Source organism: Cimex lectularius, unplaced genomic scaffold, assembly GCF_000648675.2.
Source record: "Cimex lectularius strain Harlan isolate CLEC.00 unplaced genomic scaffold, Clec_2.1 scaffold375, whole genome shotgun sequence".
Taxonomy (NCBI): domain Eukaryota; kingdom Metazoa; phylum Arthropoda; class Insecta; order Hemiptera; family Cimicidae; genus Cimex; species Cimex lectularius.
This window is the reverse complement of record NW_019392994.1, coordinates 116577-132274: the sequence shown is the minus strand read 5'-3', so window position 1 is coordinate 132274 and position 15698 is coordinate 116577. Positions and strand designations below refer to the sequence as shown.

The 15698-nt window shown below is 35.1% G+C and overlaps 1 protein-coding gene and 1 non-coding gene across 5 annotated transcripts in view; one reads left to right on the top strand and one right to left on the bottom strand.

Moving 5' to 3' along the window:
• The window catches only part of LOC106663479, a 219479-nt gene that overhangs the window by 98504 nt on the left and 105277 nt on the right, over window positions 1–15698 (bottom strand). For all 4 annotated transcript variants that reach the window (XM_024229694.1, XM_024229695.1, XM_024229697.1 and 1 more), the window contains exon 6: window positions 12799–13002. In XM_024229694.1, coding sequence (XP_024085462.1) covers window positions 12799–13002 — 204 coding nt within the window. The remainder of the gene's footprint in view (window positions 1–12798; window positions 13003–15698) is intronic.
• Window positions 8548–8620, top strand: Trnas-acu. The gene has a single exon. It is a non-coding gene; the product is annotated as a tRNA-Ser (tRNA).

Sequence of the window (15698 nt, the reverse complement as noted above, 5' to 3'; positions counted from 1 at the left end):
CTGCACTCTTGGGAAAGTATGTACATTATTTTATTTTGTTAATTGTATATGATTTTCTATATTTTTGAATTTTTGATAAATAGGCCCTGATGATGGCACTATAAGTTGCCGAAAGCTTGGTGAGTCTTCTTCTTTCCTCACTTGTCTAATGACCTCTAGGAAAATTGAAACTCCACATAAAAGAAAAAATATTACAAAAAGAGAGAAAAAGAGAGAGGGAGATGGATAATGAAAAAATGAGTTTCAGATAAACAATAAGAGGGAGGTTAGATAGACAAAATGGAGATGGAAAATTAAAGACATGAAAACCGGTTTATATTCGCTGGTCACTTTGGTCTCCCCGATGCCATGACATCCTCCGTACTTTGCGATGCAAGTCGTAAATTTGGCTCATTACCCCCAAATTATGTACAAATAACAGAAATCACCCAAGGATTTAATTTTAAATCATCGGACAGCCTCGGACGTTCAACACAGCGGTTTCACAAGAATAGATCGATCCCATTGGTGAGAGAATGGGATCAATAAAGGGCAATTACCGGCCTCTAATTGGATCGATGGATCGAACCCACTCAGACTGAGCCAGGAATGTTTCCACGAGAACCTAATGAAATTTCCTTTTTCCCCTCACCAAAGGCAATTATTTATTTTATAAAAAGGCGTTCTGAATTGTTAATTAAGGTAAACGATCTCGGTTGAAAAGTGATGTGGTGAGCCCAACACTGCTTTAAAGAAAACGTATATCGCCACTTTGAATACCAATCTGTAGTATTTAGTGGCCGTTAATTAATTATTTACAGATCGAGAGGTGCGGTCTGGGGTGATGTAGGTTTAGAAAAACGATTTCTTTATCGTGCCAGCGTTTCGATCTTTATTGAGATCATCTTCAGGGCCTGGGATTTATATCCGTTGGAAATCATTCTTCGAAGAACTAAACCGGGTAAAATCAATGATGGTGTCGTTAAAATGAGAATAATTTTATATAATGTGATTCCTGTTTTTTCACATCCTCGAAGTTTTTCAAAACACAAATGCACAAATCGCTGAGTGGTTAGGGAAAAATATTATAGAATATTGTACTGATTCGGAATTTGCAAGCCCACCGTGCTGGACCCGGAAAAGGACGGTTTAAGAAGAATTTGCGTCGATTTCCGACATCTCAAAAAAAAATATAATTAAAGACCGACATCCTATGCCCCCATCGACCATCAGTTGAACAGTTATGGGGAGCTACCATTATTAGCTCGATTGATCTGTAAAATGGATTTTTTCATTTGCCAGTAGACGAAAAAATCCGCAAATACACAGCGTACGTTACCCCAGCTGGACATTACCAATTTTTACGAGCGCCCTTTGGATTGTGCTTGCTCGACCTCGCTGTTTTTTGTGAGGAATGTGATTAACATTTTATAAGACTTGGTTTACAAAAAATTTACGAAGATGTATTTCGATGATATATCATTCCTGGAAAAGAAGAAACCGAAGCGGGGAAAATTTTAGCAATTGAAATTCGTCGTTGTTCTGAGTATGGTTTAGAGTTTAGACGAACAAAAACTGTGCCTTACTGGCTAGTTTAGAAAATTTATCACGGATTTTGTAAAAATTGCTTTACCATTGAAGGAACTTTTAAAGGGAAACCCTAAAGGACCAGTGACGTTGACTTCCAATCAACTAGTGACTTTCATGCTCTTAAGACAGAAACTGTGCGAATGGCCTGTTTTGGTTCTTTATGGTTTTGGTTCAACCCACTGGTTGAAATCGAACTCCATACGGGCGCAAGTGCAAAAAGTCTAGAAGAGAGGAGGTTTTCATCCTGTTCACTTCATGACTAAAAGGACAGATGACGCTCAGAAGAAATATTCGAGTTGAACTTAAGGCCTTATCGAATTGTCAAGAAGTTCCGAGTATATTTAGTTGGTACTTCCTTCAAAATTGTGACTTATGTAAAAAAGAACTCAAGTCCAAAGGTTGCCCGTTTGGCAATGATTTTAGGTGAATTTACTTGTACTATTGAACATTGTTCTGGTGGTAAAAAGCGACATTGTGACACGTTAAGTAGATACTCTTTTTTTTGGTCCGTTGGTCGGTGGAGTACTTGATATTCCTCCACCGATCTATACTCAAACTAATCTAGATTTGGATCTTTGGAGTAGTTGTATAAATTTTCCGCCATCGACCCCGAACAAACCCTCATACGCTGATGACATTATATTTCACCCTCACCCCTCGCCATTCACGCTAATAAATACTTGCACTTAGACAAAACATATAGACATACAACACATAAGACATATTATATACAATAAAAAATCCCAATTTCCCCTAAAAAGCGCAACAGGGGACCCAGAAACCTGCTCCAGTGGTCGAGTACGCTTTTTAGATTGGATGGCATGCCTACACGCTCCCTGTAGGGTGCTGCTGTGAGCAAACTTTCTCGGCATAGGGGGCACCTGCGCGGGCTTTGGCCCAAGAGCAGGTGTCCGTGTGTCAACCGCTTAAAACGTTATTATTTACAAAATATGAAAAAAAAATTTAACAAATGTAATGTAGGCATTCAATATATAAAAAAATCCATGTTCATATCATAATTAATTTGTTTCCATATTTTGATCATTTTCGTTATTCTCTTTTATATCAGATAATCTGAAGGGTCCTCCTATATCGTCAAAAATCCATGAATGAACTAGCACTGGTAGGGATCCGATCGGTTCTGTTATTTACGATTCTTGTTGTTGTTTACATGTGCCCTATCACTTTGGTTCTTCTTTTTCAAAGTAGACTTATGAATGTAAAAATTACCGAGTTAAAATTAATTTCGTATCGGAAGTTATCGGAAGTTTTATTGAAATTTTTTCCAAGTAATTTTTGCAAGAACTGGGCAAGGTCCAGGTTCAAAAGCTGTTTCGTATTTACGTTAGATAGTTTTGATTCTTGTAATAAAAGATTTAAATTTAATTAATATTTTGGTCTCGTATTTATTTTGGTTTGAATTGAATATTGGAATTTTGTATATCAAAAAAAGGTGCCTGATCATTAAATTAAATTAATGTAGTCAGTTCTGATCATAAGAAAACCTCTGGGACCTTGTTTTCCGTTCTCCGAATTCACGGTTGGGCCCAAAACAGAAGAGACACGCTTACATAATTTTTACATTATAATAAGCATAATATAATACATTACATGTATTACATAATACATAATTTTTGGTGTTTGATTGTTTTCCTTAGCCACAGGTTTTATTCTTATCTATCGCAGTTATTATCTAGCTGTAATATATTTTTTTTATCTAATCTCTAATGTTGTTTTTAAATTTTAATTTTTTATGCATGTTTCATACTCTTGACTGTTAATTTCTGGGCCCTTTGTCCCGTTTGAATGGCAATAAAATGAATAATGAGCTTTATGTCGATATAATTTAAATTTTATATATTGAATCAATTTAAAAATAACTTTACTACTTGCTTAATGTAAAAAATTTCTGCTTACAAAATCGAATCTTTGTTTACATCGTTTTTTGTTGTCTGGAATTTTCTGTCCATTTGTCTGTACGTTTCAGAATATTTCTCTCTTCATCCCTTTGGTACAAGTTTACGGTTCTATTTAATGTATTCCTTTTTATTCTGTTTTAACATAAACTTACTGCTGCCATTCTTACTTCTTTATGGATCTATTATTAACTTCTATCTCCCCTGCCACTCTCTTTTTCTTTTGTTTTTCGTCACTTCTCTCAGTCCCTCGTTTTTTTCTACACCTCATGCTTTTTTCACATGATTCCCGCGTTTACCTATCTTTCTGTCTGTTTCTTTCGGTTCGCTTTGTTTATCTTTCTCACATTTGTAATTTCGCGTTCTTTTTCTTTCTTTGTAACATTTTTTTCTTAAATTTCAATAATATTTTGATCTATCTATCGAACTATCACTTCATATCTATTTTTTTCACTTCATATATTTATCTAATTATCGGGCTATCCGTTTAACTATTTTAACACAAATTAAATCCATTTGTTCACTTCTTTTTAAATAATATTTATAATTTAAAATTTCTATTTAAGAAAACAGGAATTTTATTTTTTTTTAAACTACGTAAGTCTGGTACTACTTGACAAACCGTAAGTAAAACAAAGGTAAAAAGGTACTCATTGCTTATTTTATGCAACCCGACGCACCAAAACTGGCAGCCTTGCACAAATCGAGTAGTATTTCATAGAAAAACAGCAGAGTAAAAAAAAGCAAAAATACGCCGAAATCAAAATTTTTTGAAAATTAAAAAAAAACTATTTTGTAAATATTTATAGAAAATCTTTATATATTTGGACGAAAGTGACCGGAATACTTTGATATTAACTAAAATATCGTTATCAAGATTTTTTTACATATTAAATAATCGGAGAGTTTTAATGTAAAATGAGAACACTTACAGATGAAGTATTTGGGTGCTCTTGGCCCAATTGTTGACTCTATAAAACAGCTTCCTATCCATAAATTTTACCCTAGTTGTTTACACGTTGTTTTCAGACTTTTTTCCCCTTTTCCGCACTGGTTTGACTTAGAGGAAGGAAAACAGCAGACCGTGCCAACATTTGAGTTGGACAGGTGCCTAAAGTTGAAGTGCCAGTCAACCAGCAGGGTTGGTCTCTCTCTCTCTCTCTCTCTCTCTCTCTATATATATATATATATATATATATATATATAATTAAATTAGCTAACGAACTTGCTTAGTTATTTATAACGCCGTTTTAAACATAAAGTGTGGGATGGGTTCGATTCATGAAAGAACTTTTTCTTCCGGGTCAACAGCTTTGATGAAATAATTTTTTTTCTTTGCACAGTTAAATTTTGCCAATTATAATTGAAGTTATTCCGTTTATAATTGCCGATTCATTAAATATATCCGGTTATTAATTTCAGGTTATTTCTCGAAAAGATTAGAAGATTTTATCGTCAGGAGCATTAAACGGGTCTTACTTTCTCTCTCATCCACTTCTGTTTATAAAAGGCTAATTACAAATTTAAAAAAACATCAGTTTTCACATAAAACTGTTAATTAAAATTAGATAGGAAACCATATTTACTAATGAAGAAGCTAATACGAAATGTATTTAACTTATCAAGGGTAATAAAGGAATGTTGAGTACTCAACCGCCCTCGTCGAGTGTAAAGTAACACTTTTTTTTTTAAATCCCATCCACCTCCCCGCCGTACCTAAGGGAGACCCCATACAGGCATCCCTGATCTCGAACTTACTATTGATATCCTGACGGTCGATTTACCCTTCCTTCGATAATTAATATGGTCAATTATGGCCTTTAAACAAATATGGATTAATGTATTAGCGTGAATGGAGGGGATATATCCCTAATAATTCCGATGAATACTCTGGGGTAGTGTACAGGAAGTTTGTTTGTTTTTACCTTGTTTACTACATTTGTGTTTGTTACTTGTGTTATTTTATCCACATATAAAAAAACCGGCCCTGAGACGGAAAGACTACAGATAGATAAAGAAAAGACAGAATTTGTTACTGTTCTAAATAAAATATGACAACCGGAGAAAGAGTAAAACAAATTATTAATTTTAGAAAGTTATATATTGTATTAGTTTTTTCATAAGGAAAAGTTTGGCAATTAACAATGAAGTTTAGCGGCACGAACACAAAAAAAAATTGTGTTTATATAATCAACAGAAAACGCAGATAAGTATCCCACGTTTAATTTTTTTCGTAAATGTGTTTCTTTTCGTTAACAGTTACTGAGCGAGAGTTTTAGTTTAAAGTGTTTAAACACATCATAAATTTTAAGTTCGTAATGTTTAGCTGTTTTAAAACTTTGCTAAAAATTAATTAATTTTTGGCGTCTTTCAGCATCGAGCAACTGCTACCGCCCATATTCTTTACTCTTGCAAATCGCCCATTTACCAACTGGCAAGTTTTTCTGTTGAAAGTAAAACCGGCTGCCCGCAATACCGTTAACACAAATTACCAACTACAACTTCTTGCCTCGTCCCACGAATTTGTTTATCAGATTGGATTAAATTAGCCAAGTTGGATCTCTCCCGATCAACGAGATTTCCAGAATTGGAATCAGATCAGGTCTAAACCTTAAGGAACCGTGGTTAATATCCATTTGTCGCCGTTGAAATTTACAAATAACTGTTTACACTCTCTGAGACAACTTAAACCTCCATGACTAGTTACGGATAGTTTAATTTATTCTTTATTATGTATTATTATGTACATTACCGAAAATTTCCCACATAGTGCAGCCTTACATAATATTTAATATAACAACATTTATAGCAGGTGCCCGTTATGCAGAGAAAGGTTGCTTGATGTGTCCCACATACTTGAAACATGTTATGCCTTGGCTCCCTACAGGGAGCGTGTAGGCATGTCATCCAATCTTAAAATGGTACTCGAGCACAGCAGCGAGTTTCTGAGTACCCTGACCCGATTTTTAGAAGAAATTGGAGTTTTTTATTGTATATAATGTCTTATGTGTTGTGTGTCTATGTTATGTCTGAGTGCATGTATTTATTAGCGCGAATGGCGAGGGCTGAGGGTGAAATATAACGTCATCATAGTCCCTCGAACGTTGAGAGCGTATGAGTGTGTGTTCTGGGTCGATGGCGGAATATTTATAAAAGTACTCCATCGACCACAATCTAGATTAGTTTGAGTATAGTTCGGTGGAGGAATATCAAGTACTCCACCGACCAAACGGAATGAGTGTACTGTATAGATGTCATCTTTATTCAACTTTTTCTTAAAAGTTGTCAAATTGACAGCCTAGAAACTCTATGCTGGCAAAATTGTCGTCAAAAGCCCACTAATAAAAAGAGATTGACCCACACTGTCCGTAACGAGTTCAGTGAACCTTAAACATATTAACATGTCCATTCCTTCTACTGGGAACAGGAAATTTTACTAAAGAACATATGCCAAGGACCAAACTCCAATTCTCAAGGGTCATGAGCCGAAACTCCTGAGCTCCAAGCACCATATTTTCGTACAATCTGAGCCCCATTCTAATAACCATGTATTTCACGAACCTTTTTTTTTGGCCCTTCTCCAATTTGATTGAATAAGACTACAAATTACAAAGAGCCATAGTCAAAAATATTCCTAGCAATACCTAAAAAGATAATTTTAATGGTTTTTAAATTTGTAAATTCTGAGGCGTTCCTTTTAATTAAAAAAACCCAAATTGCGATATCTTTTAGAAAAGCACTTGCTTAATATGCTTGCTTAAATGTTAGTTCACAGTGAAATACTACGACAGGATCGTTAATTCAGTAACTTTGTCAATTGCAGTGCCATTTAAAAATAATTTTGAAAAAAACGCTTTTCTACCTTTATATAAAGAAATAGGAAAACATTTTTTACTATTAGGATCTAAATTATTAATGGCAAACCAGTTTGACAAACCAACCAAATCCAATGCTTTCACGACGTTAGTATCAAAACTTGGTTTGATGTAGGAAAGTAATATCAATAAATATTTAAAACATTACTATTGTCAAATTTACTCCAACGTGATAATGGTATAAGATTATTTTTTTAAGAGAAAAGTGGAAAATGTCTGACCTTTAAATTAAAGAAAATATAATGTAACCTCAAAGTTGATTACCAACATGGGTAGATTGAATAAATGAATTTATTAGAAAAATATCAAGCAAAGAGCAAACTTGGTACTTGCAAATGGGCAAAACTTTTGCATCCTTGGCCTAATTTTCCCTAGGGAGTTTTAAACGACACGCCGCACACAATTTTTTTTCTCAACTGAGACACTTGTTAAGCACTGTCACGTTGAAACAATGTTTTATTAAAAATGTATATAAAAAAGAAATTGGCACAGAAATTTTTTAATTTATCTCGAGTTGTAAAGCGTCATGAGAGAGGTGAGTTATTATTCAACGTAGACAAAAGCATACGCGAACGTGAAGTATCGCTATATTGACAGGCTTTATGGTTGGTTAGCCAAAGCGCCGGATTTCAGGAACAACGAAAAATTAGGTTCAAAAGTAATTAATTGTTTGCTTTACAAGAAATGGTAGGATTTAAAAAATGTTATAAAGCATTCTAGATTTTTTCTATTTTTAATTATATAAATTTATTTATTATTTAAATCTACAAATATTGCAGTATATACTATTAATTAGTATAATTAATGAGTATAATTAATTATTAGTAAATATTTTAGATTTATGCTGATAGTATTGTTGGAGTCACTTGTACGAGAAGCTGCGCAGTAACAACACTCGTTCACACTGATACCTCGCCAATAGTCAGTGGGAATGACTTGGGACCACTTTCGAACTTTCGATTCAGTCGTCTTGGAGGATTTTTCGGTAGGGTTGAAAGCTTAATTTGGATGCTTGATAATTTTTCAGTTCAAAAAGGAATCGGAATCCTTGTTGAGCGCCGTATTTTAGAACCGTTTACTTGGAGAGGTCTTATCATTGTAATGTAATTCATTTGAACAATGGCGAAAAGGAGGGAAAATTCAAAAGGTGTGGTTGAGATGGGAAGTTAGTGTCCGAGTGGATTGAAGTCACGATAGCTCAAGTGGTAGAGTAGCGGCGTACTAAGCCGAAGGTCGTGGGTTCGAATCCCGCTCGTGACACTGACTTTTTTATCTCAACTAAAAACCTTAATTAATTGAAAGATATTGATTGGTCAAGCAGATAACTAAAACTAGTGAATTTAATAAGTAAAAATGTAATATACCTTCACTAAAGCTCTCCGCCATTTCATTTGTCGCCGAGAATCAAATAGATTACACGACATTTGAAAAATGGCAAAAAAAATAGAAAATTCAAAAGGTGGGGTTCAGATGGGAAGTTAGTGACTGAGTGGGTCGAAGTCACGATAGCTCAGTGGTAGAGAAGCGCCGCATCTAGCCGAAGGTCTTAAGTTCGAATCCCGCTCGTGATATTAATTTGTCAAGCGGACCACGAAAAATAGCGAATTTAATAAGTTAAAATGAAGTGAACTTCACTAAAGTTCTCCGTGGCCATTTCATTTGTGGCCGAGAATCAAATAGATTACACGACATTTATTGTCTTCTTGAATACAATATCTTTTTAATTAAATTGTAGTTAAGAGGAGCACATGGCTTTGAACGGTAAAACAAATCAATTTTCTGTTTTTATTCTTATAAAAATATCACAATTTTCCTGACATTTTCACACCAAAGACGCACAATTCAGGCAAGTAGAAGTATTTTTATTTTATTTTTATACAATACAACTAACCTCCTATCTCAACCCCACCTTTTGAATTGTCCCTCCTTTTTGCCATTTTTCAAATGTCGTGTAATCTATTTAATTCTCGGCGACAAATGAAATGGCCAGGGAAAGCTTATTAAAAACTCATTAAATTCACTAGTTTTCGTGGTCAGCTTGACCAATTAATATCTTTCAATTAATTAAGGTTTGTAGTTGAGATAAAAATGTCAGTGTCACGAGCGGGATTCGAACCCACGACCTTCGGCTTGATACGCCGCTACTCTACCACTTGAGCTATCGTGACTTCGATCCTCTAGGGCACTAACTTCCCGTTTCAACCCCACCTTTTGAATTTTCACTCCTTTTTGCCATTTTTCAAATGTCGTCGAATCCAACGTCGGCGACAAACGAAATGGCGTCATTCATTTTTACCTCAACTAAAAACCTTAATTAAGTGAAAGATGTTAATTTGTCAAGCGGACCACGAAACTAGTGAATATAATAAGTTTAAATGAAGTATACCTTCACTAAAGTTCTCCGTCGCCATTTCATTTGTCGCCGAGAATCACACAGATTACACGACATTTGAAACATGGCAAAAAGGAGGCAAAATTCAAAAGGTGGGGTTGAGATGGGAAGTTAGTGTCCGAGTGGATCGAATTGACGATAGCTCAAGTGGTAGTGGCGTATTACGCCGAAGGTCGTGGGTTCGTATCTCGCTCGTGAATCTGACTTTTTTTATCTCAACTAAAAACCAAAATTAATTGAATTGTAATGTAATTAAATATTCGTTTTCCATGTCCAAGTTTGTTTGTAAGTTTAGTTATTTGTAAAAATTGATAAGGTCGTTTTTTTTTTGTCATTTCAGTCTTTCGTGAGGATTCCAAGTCAATCGTTTATCCATGAAAAGTCGCACATAAAGCACAAAATCAGCGGTACACGATTGTGGTCCATTTATAGTCACTGAGTGATAAAAACTTTTTCGAGAGGAAAATTTATCCGAACGCTTTTCGTTAGATATAGTTTCCTTTTCTATTTGTAAACGTTATTGTTAGGTGTTATAAGAGTCGAGTGTTTACGGAGAGGTCCAAATTACTTATAAGTATCGCTGTATGATCAGCGAATGTATGTGCTGAAATGTTATTGTGTCAAAATGTCTGTAGTGTGTATTGAGAAAAGAAATGGACTAAGTATGCTTCCCTGAGGTTCACCCGGCCTAATGTGTACATAAGGTGAAAATTCATATCCCTTACGAAATAACCATAATCGCTCTATCAGATATGATCTGAGTTTGGGTTGGATTGTGGTAATTTTTTTCAGGTTTCAAAGCAATTTTGTTTTGGTTCAAGGAAGAGCTGTTTGAAGCTGTTGACTTGTCGAGGGAAATGAGCGGAATCATAACTGATGATGGGCATAACATTAAAATTTTAAATTATGGGCACTAATATTCGGAGGACGAATTTTTCAAGAATTTTCCAAGAATAGATAGTAGTCTAATGCACAGATAGGAACTAAGAAGATCAGCAGGTTTATTTGGTTTTTAAAGGGTTTTTAATTTTTGAGAACTTCCATTTCAAATTACAAATTGTCTAAACAAATTTGTTGTTTACATGCATTTCTTTCTTTTCTCAGCAAATTGTAAGGTGATATTTATCGATACATTTTATATTTTAATCATCCAATTTTTAAGAAAATTAACAAATTAAGTTATTTAAGTTCAGTAGCTATTAAGTTTTCGTTAAAGTTCAGTTTAGCTTAAATATCAAGAATAAATCCCGCAGGTTCAACAACCCTAGCGTGCCTGTAAGTACCGGTTAGGAGGAAAGCCTTTTCCAATTGCCACCAAGAAGAATGCCCTCGTAATTTAATAACTATCTTTATTTTTACATACCGAAATTGATTTTATTTGCACAAAATTATAACGAAGTTTATAAATTATACAAAATTAGTCGTTAACATAATATAAATATGACTAAGTTTTTATCTATTTTACGAAAAAAATGGCGCAAGCACATGAAATTTTTAATATATTTGTCGGCTTTTATTTTTCATTATTTACAGGTATTTTATTGTGGGTTTTTTTCAGTAAAATGCTGCAAATAAATTCTCTTCCGTCGAACGTCGTTTTACCACTAAGCTACTTACGTAAAGCCGTTGGGGTAATTATTTTTAAATTTTTAACCCGCAGTCGAATTACAATTTTAAAGACATTTTCGAAGGAATTCCATTAGGAAAATTGAAGTAAATCATAAATGGAAATAGTCTTAATTTTTTAAATTCACGTGCAATTGTGTTTCGAGAAAATGTTTAGTTTAATTCCACTAGTTTCGTGGTCCGCTTGACCAATTAATATCTTTCAATGATTAAGGTTTTTAGTTGTGATAAAAAAAGTAAGAGTCACGAGCAGGATTCGAACCCACGACCTTTGGCTTAATACGCTGCTACTCTACCACTTGAGCTACCGTGAATTCGATCCACTCGGACACTAACTTCCCATCTCAACCCCACCTTTTGAATTTTTCTTCCTCTTTGCCATTTTTCAAATGTCGTGTAATCTATTTGATTCTCGGCAACAAATAAAATGGCCACGGAGTGCTTTAGTGAAGGTATACTTCTTTTAAACTTATTAAATTCACTAGTTTCGTGGTCCGCTTGAGCAATTAATATTTTTTAATTAATTAAGGTTTTTAGTTAAGATAAAAAAATTCAGTGTGACAAGCGGGATTCGAATCCACGACTTTCGGCTTGATACGCCGTTACTCTACCACCTGAGCTATCGTGACTTCGATCCACTCGGATACTAACTTCCCCCGTTCGATTCCCCTTCACTAACTTTTTTATCTCAACTAAAAACGTTAATTAATTGAAAAATTAATTGGTCAAGCGGATCACGAAACTAGTGAATTTAATAAGTTTAAATGAAGTATACCTTCACTAAAGCTCTCCGTGGCCATTTCATTTGTCGCCGAGAATCAAATAGATTACACCACATTTCAAAAATGGCAAAAAGGGGGGAAAATTCAAAAGGTGGGATTGAGATGGGAAGTTAGTGTCTAAGTGGATCGAGGTTACGATAGCTCAAGTGGTAGAGCAGCGGCGTATTTAGCCGAAGATCGTGGGTTCGAATCCCGCTCGTGACATTGACTTTTTTATCTCAACTAAAAACCTTAATTAATTGAAAGTTTAGTTTAATTATAAAATAAAACAGCCTCTGCATCATAGAGGACCTTTTGTGAAACTGTAACGAATGTATTAAGGTTCTAATTTCATGAGAGAATTGCAGAATGACTACATGTATTGTGTAAAATCTTTAGAATTCAGAGAAACAAGTGAGTGTGTGTGTGTGTGTGTGTGTGTGTGTGTGTGTGTGGGTGTGTTTGTGTGTGTAATTTGTTTTCTTCCCTACCGATAACAACCCAGGCTTTAATTACTTCGAAACAAGGTAACACATCGTCAGTCATTGCTAATTCAACACCGACTCATTAGTCAAAACACCAAATATAATTTTACAAAACTATTATTCGTTTAATTACGTTCCTCACATAATCGTAATTAATTGAAAAACCGCACTGACCTGTTAAGAAGCATTAGATCGATAAGGTCTTGCTGTTCTTGGCTCTGAATAGAAGCGAGATGTCCACCTTTGCTGATACAGTCTTCTTCTGCATCTCTCCACGGCAGTTTGGGCCCTTCGACGACGAGAAGGCAGAGGACGGAGTACCTCACCCAGGGCCAGGAACATCCTCCGATCAGTGATTCTTCCCCAATTGCCTCGTACCTGAAAAATTATCATTTCTTTTGATGTTCTCTTTGAAACTAGAAGTGAAAGATGAATATATCTAGCGCAATGGTGATATTTTTAAAGATTTCAAGAAAGTAGAAAAGAAGAGATCACCCCTGCATATAGAAGCCCTCTCTTTCCTTTTCTATTGTATTCTTTCTATAATCCTCCCTATATTTATCCTTCTCTCTTGCTCTTTCTCTTTTCCAGGTTTCCTCCTTTTCTTAATTTCTCATTTAGATTCAATCCACCATGATTCTCTCTCTCTCTCTCTCTCTCTCTCTCTCTTTCTCTCTCTCTCCCTCTTCCTCTCCCTCTCCTTCTCCCTCTCTCCCTCTCACCCTCTCTCCATCACTCTCTCTCTCTTTCTCTCTCTGTCTTTCTCTCTCGCTCTCACTCTCTCTCTCTCTCTCTCTCTCTCTTTCTCTCTCTCTCTCTCTCTCTTTCTCTGTGTGCCTTTCTTTCTCTCTCTTCCTTCTCCCCCTCTCTCTTTCTGTCTCTTTTTCTGCCTCGGTCTCTCTCCTTCTACTTCCCCCTCTCACTCTTTCGATCTCTCTCTCTCTCTCTCTCTCTCTCTTTCTNATATATATAAATATTGTATTTCTCTATATATGTATTTATATATTTATGCAGGGTGTATCAACTTCTATAGTCCACCCACATAATTCGCAAACGATGTACTTTATAAAAGGTCTAATACCTAAATCTTAAGTTAATTTTGGCTAAGAATCGCGGTGGTAACAGATTTAACATAAATTTTCATGTAGCTGAGAAATGACACTAACTTTCTTATTTTAAATGAGAATCCCACATTTTTATTGTACAGTTTGATTCTAGAGCCTATTTTATGCCACTTTCAATGTAAAGGAAATTTTGATAGGATCGACAATTTCTGAGTTAGGCCCGACGGAAAACCAGGAGTTATGCTTTTTGTAACAGCAAGGTGGCCCTGCCGTTTATTTAAAAAACGATTAGTATTAGTAAGTTAATTTAGGATAGGAATCATCTCAGAACAGGGCTGGGATCATGGAGTTGCTTGTCCGCTTAGCTTATATTAATATTTGGAAAAAAAAACACTTTTTACAAAAAAGGATATTTTTAGTCATCATCCAGTTCATTTTATGTCAGGAATTCTTCATTGGTGGCCTTTTCTGTTATTACTGAGGGGAATTCTCTGCAAGCCGCAACAATTCATTGTTCCAATTCTTGGACGTCAATGATGGAAATGGATTACTCTTCAATGCCCCTAAAGAAAATCCTCCAAGTCTGGCGATCTAGGAGGCCAAGAAAGAGATTTTGTGCCCCAATCCATCACCATGTTCACGTCCATTGGCAACGGCGCGACTGTTGTGAGCGGGCAACCGTCTTTTTGGAACCACATCTTTAGCCTGGTTTATAGCGGAATTCTCTCATTGAATATCATCTATGATAGAATGATATCGCTCCCGTTGAGAGTTCCGCTAAAAAAAATGTGGTCCAATAGCTGAGTGCCTAGCAATCCGCACCAAACATTAGTCGAATTGATTGTTTGATAACACGTTTGAATATTCCAACGAGAATTTTCTGTTGCCCAGAAAACACTGTTGTGCCTATTAAAAATCCCATTATTTGAGAATTTCGAGATGTCAGTCCACAATAATCAGTTCAGCAGGTCCGTTCCATGTCCATGACAATCAAGATTCGTGAAATGGAATCCAAACGCCTCGTTCGATCTCCCTCGCAAATGCCTTGAGAGATTAGCACGATAAGGACGAAAATTATTTACTTCCAATATTCGCCAGACCGTCCTAAGCTAGTCCTAGTCATACAATTTCACTGCCGTCATTCTGTTATTGTATTCTTATAATATAAGAAAAAAGAGATGAAAAGAAGATTAGGATATTTTTATCAGATTTATGTAACTTTTCCTTATGATTTAACTGGAGTAATCAGGAGGATTACACAAAGGAGTTTTTTTGTAACCAANGAGTTTGTCTACACAATTTTCATACTTATGAATATATTTCGTTTTCAATATATTCAAGCTAGGAATAAAGTCATACAATTTCACTGCCGTCATTTTGATATTTTATTTTTATAACATAAGAAAAAAGAGATGAAAAGAAGATTAAGATATTTTTATCAGATTTATGTAATTTTTCCTTAAGATTTAACTGGAGTAATCAGGAGGATTACACAAAGGAGTTTTTTTGTAACCAACTTTTATTGCTTATAAATTTACGGCTGTAATTTAAAACTTTTAACCTAATGTTCTACATTCACAATCTATTATAACATAATAAAACTTATTTTATTAATAGAAAATGCACTTTCATGCTCCCTACTTAATTATAGTTGTGTAATAAAAAACAAAACATTATTTAATACTCAGAAAATAAATAAGAGAAAGTCCAAATAAGTTTCGCACAATTTCATGTTGTTCTTCTTTAAATATTGCCAAAAGAAGTGTAAACAACGTCAAGAATAATATTATTAATTATTATTAAAAGCTTTAAAAATTACAGTCGCGTTGCAAATAACTAAATAATTTACCGGGTTCCAACCCACGACCTTCGGCTCGATACGCCGCTACTGCACCACTTGAGCTGTCGTGACCTCGATCCACTCGGACACTAACTTCCCATCTCAACTCCACCTTTTGAATTTTCGAGTGGGTTCGAATCCCGCTCGTGACACTGACTTTTTTATCTCGA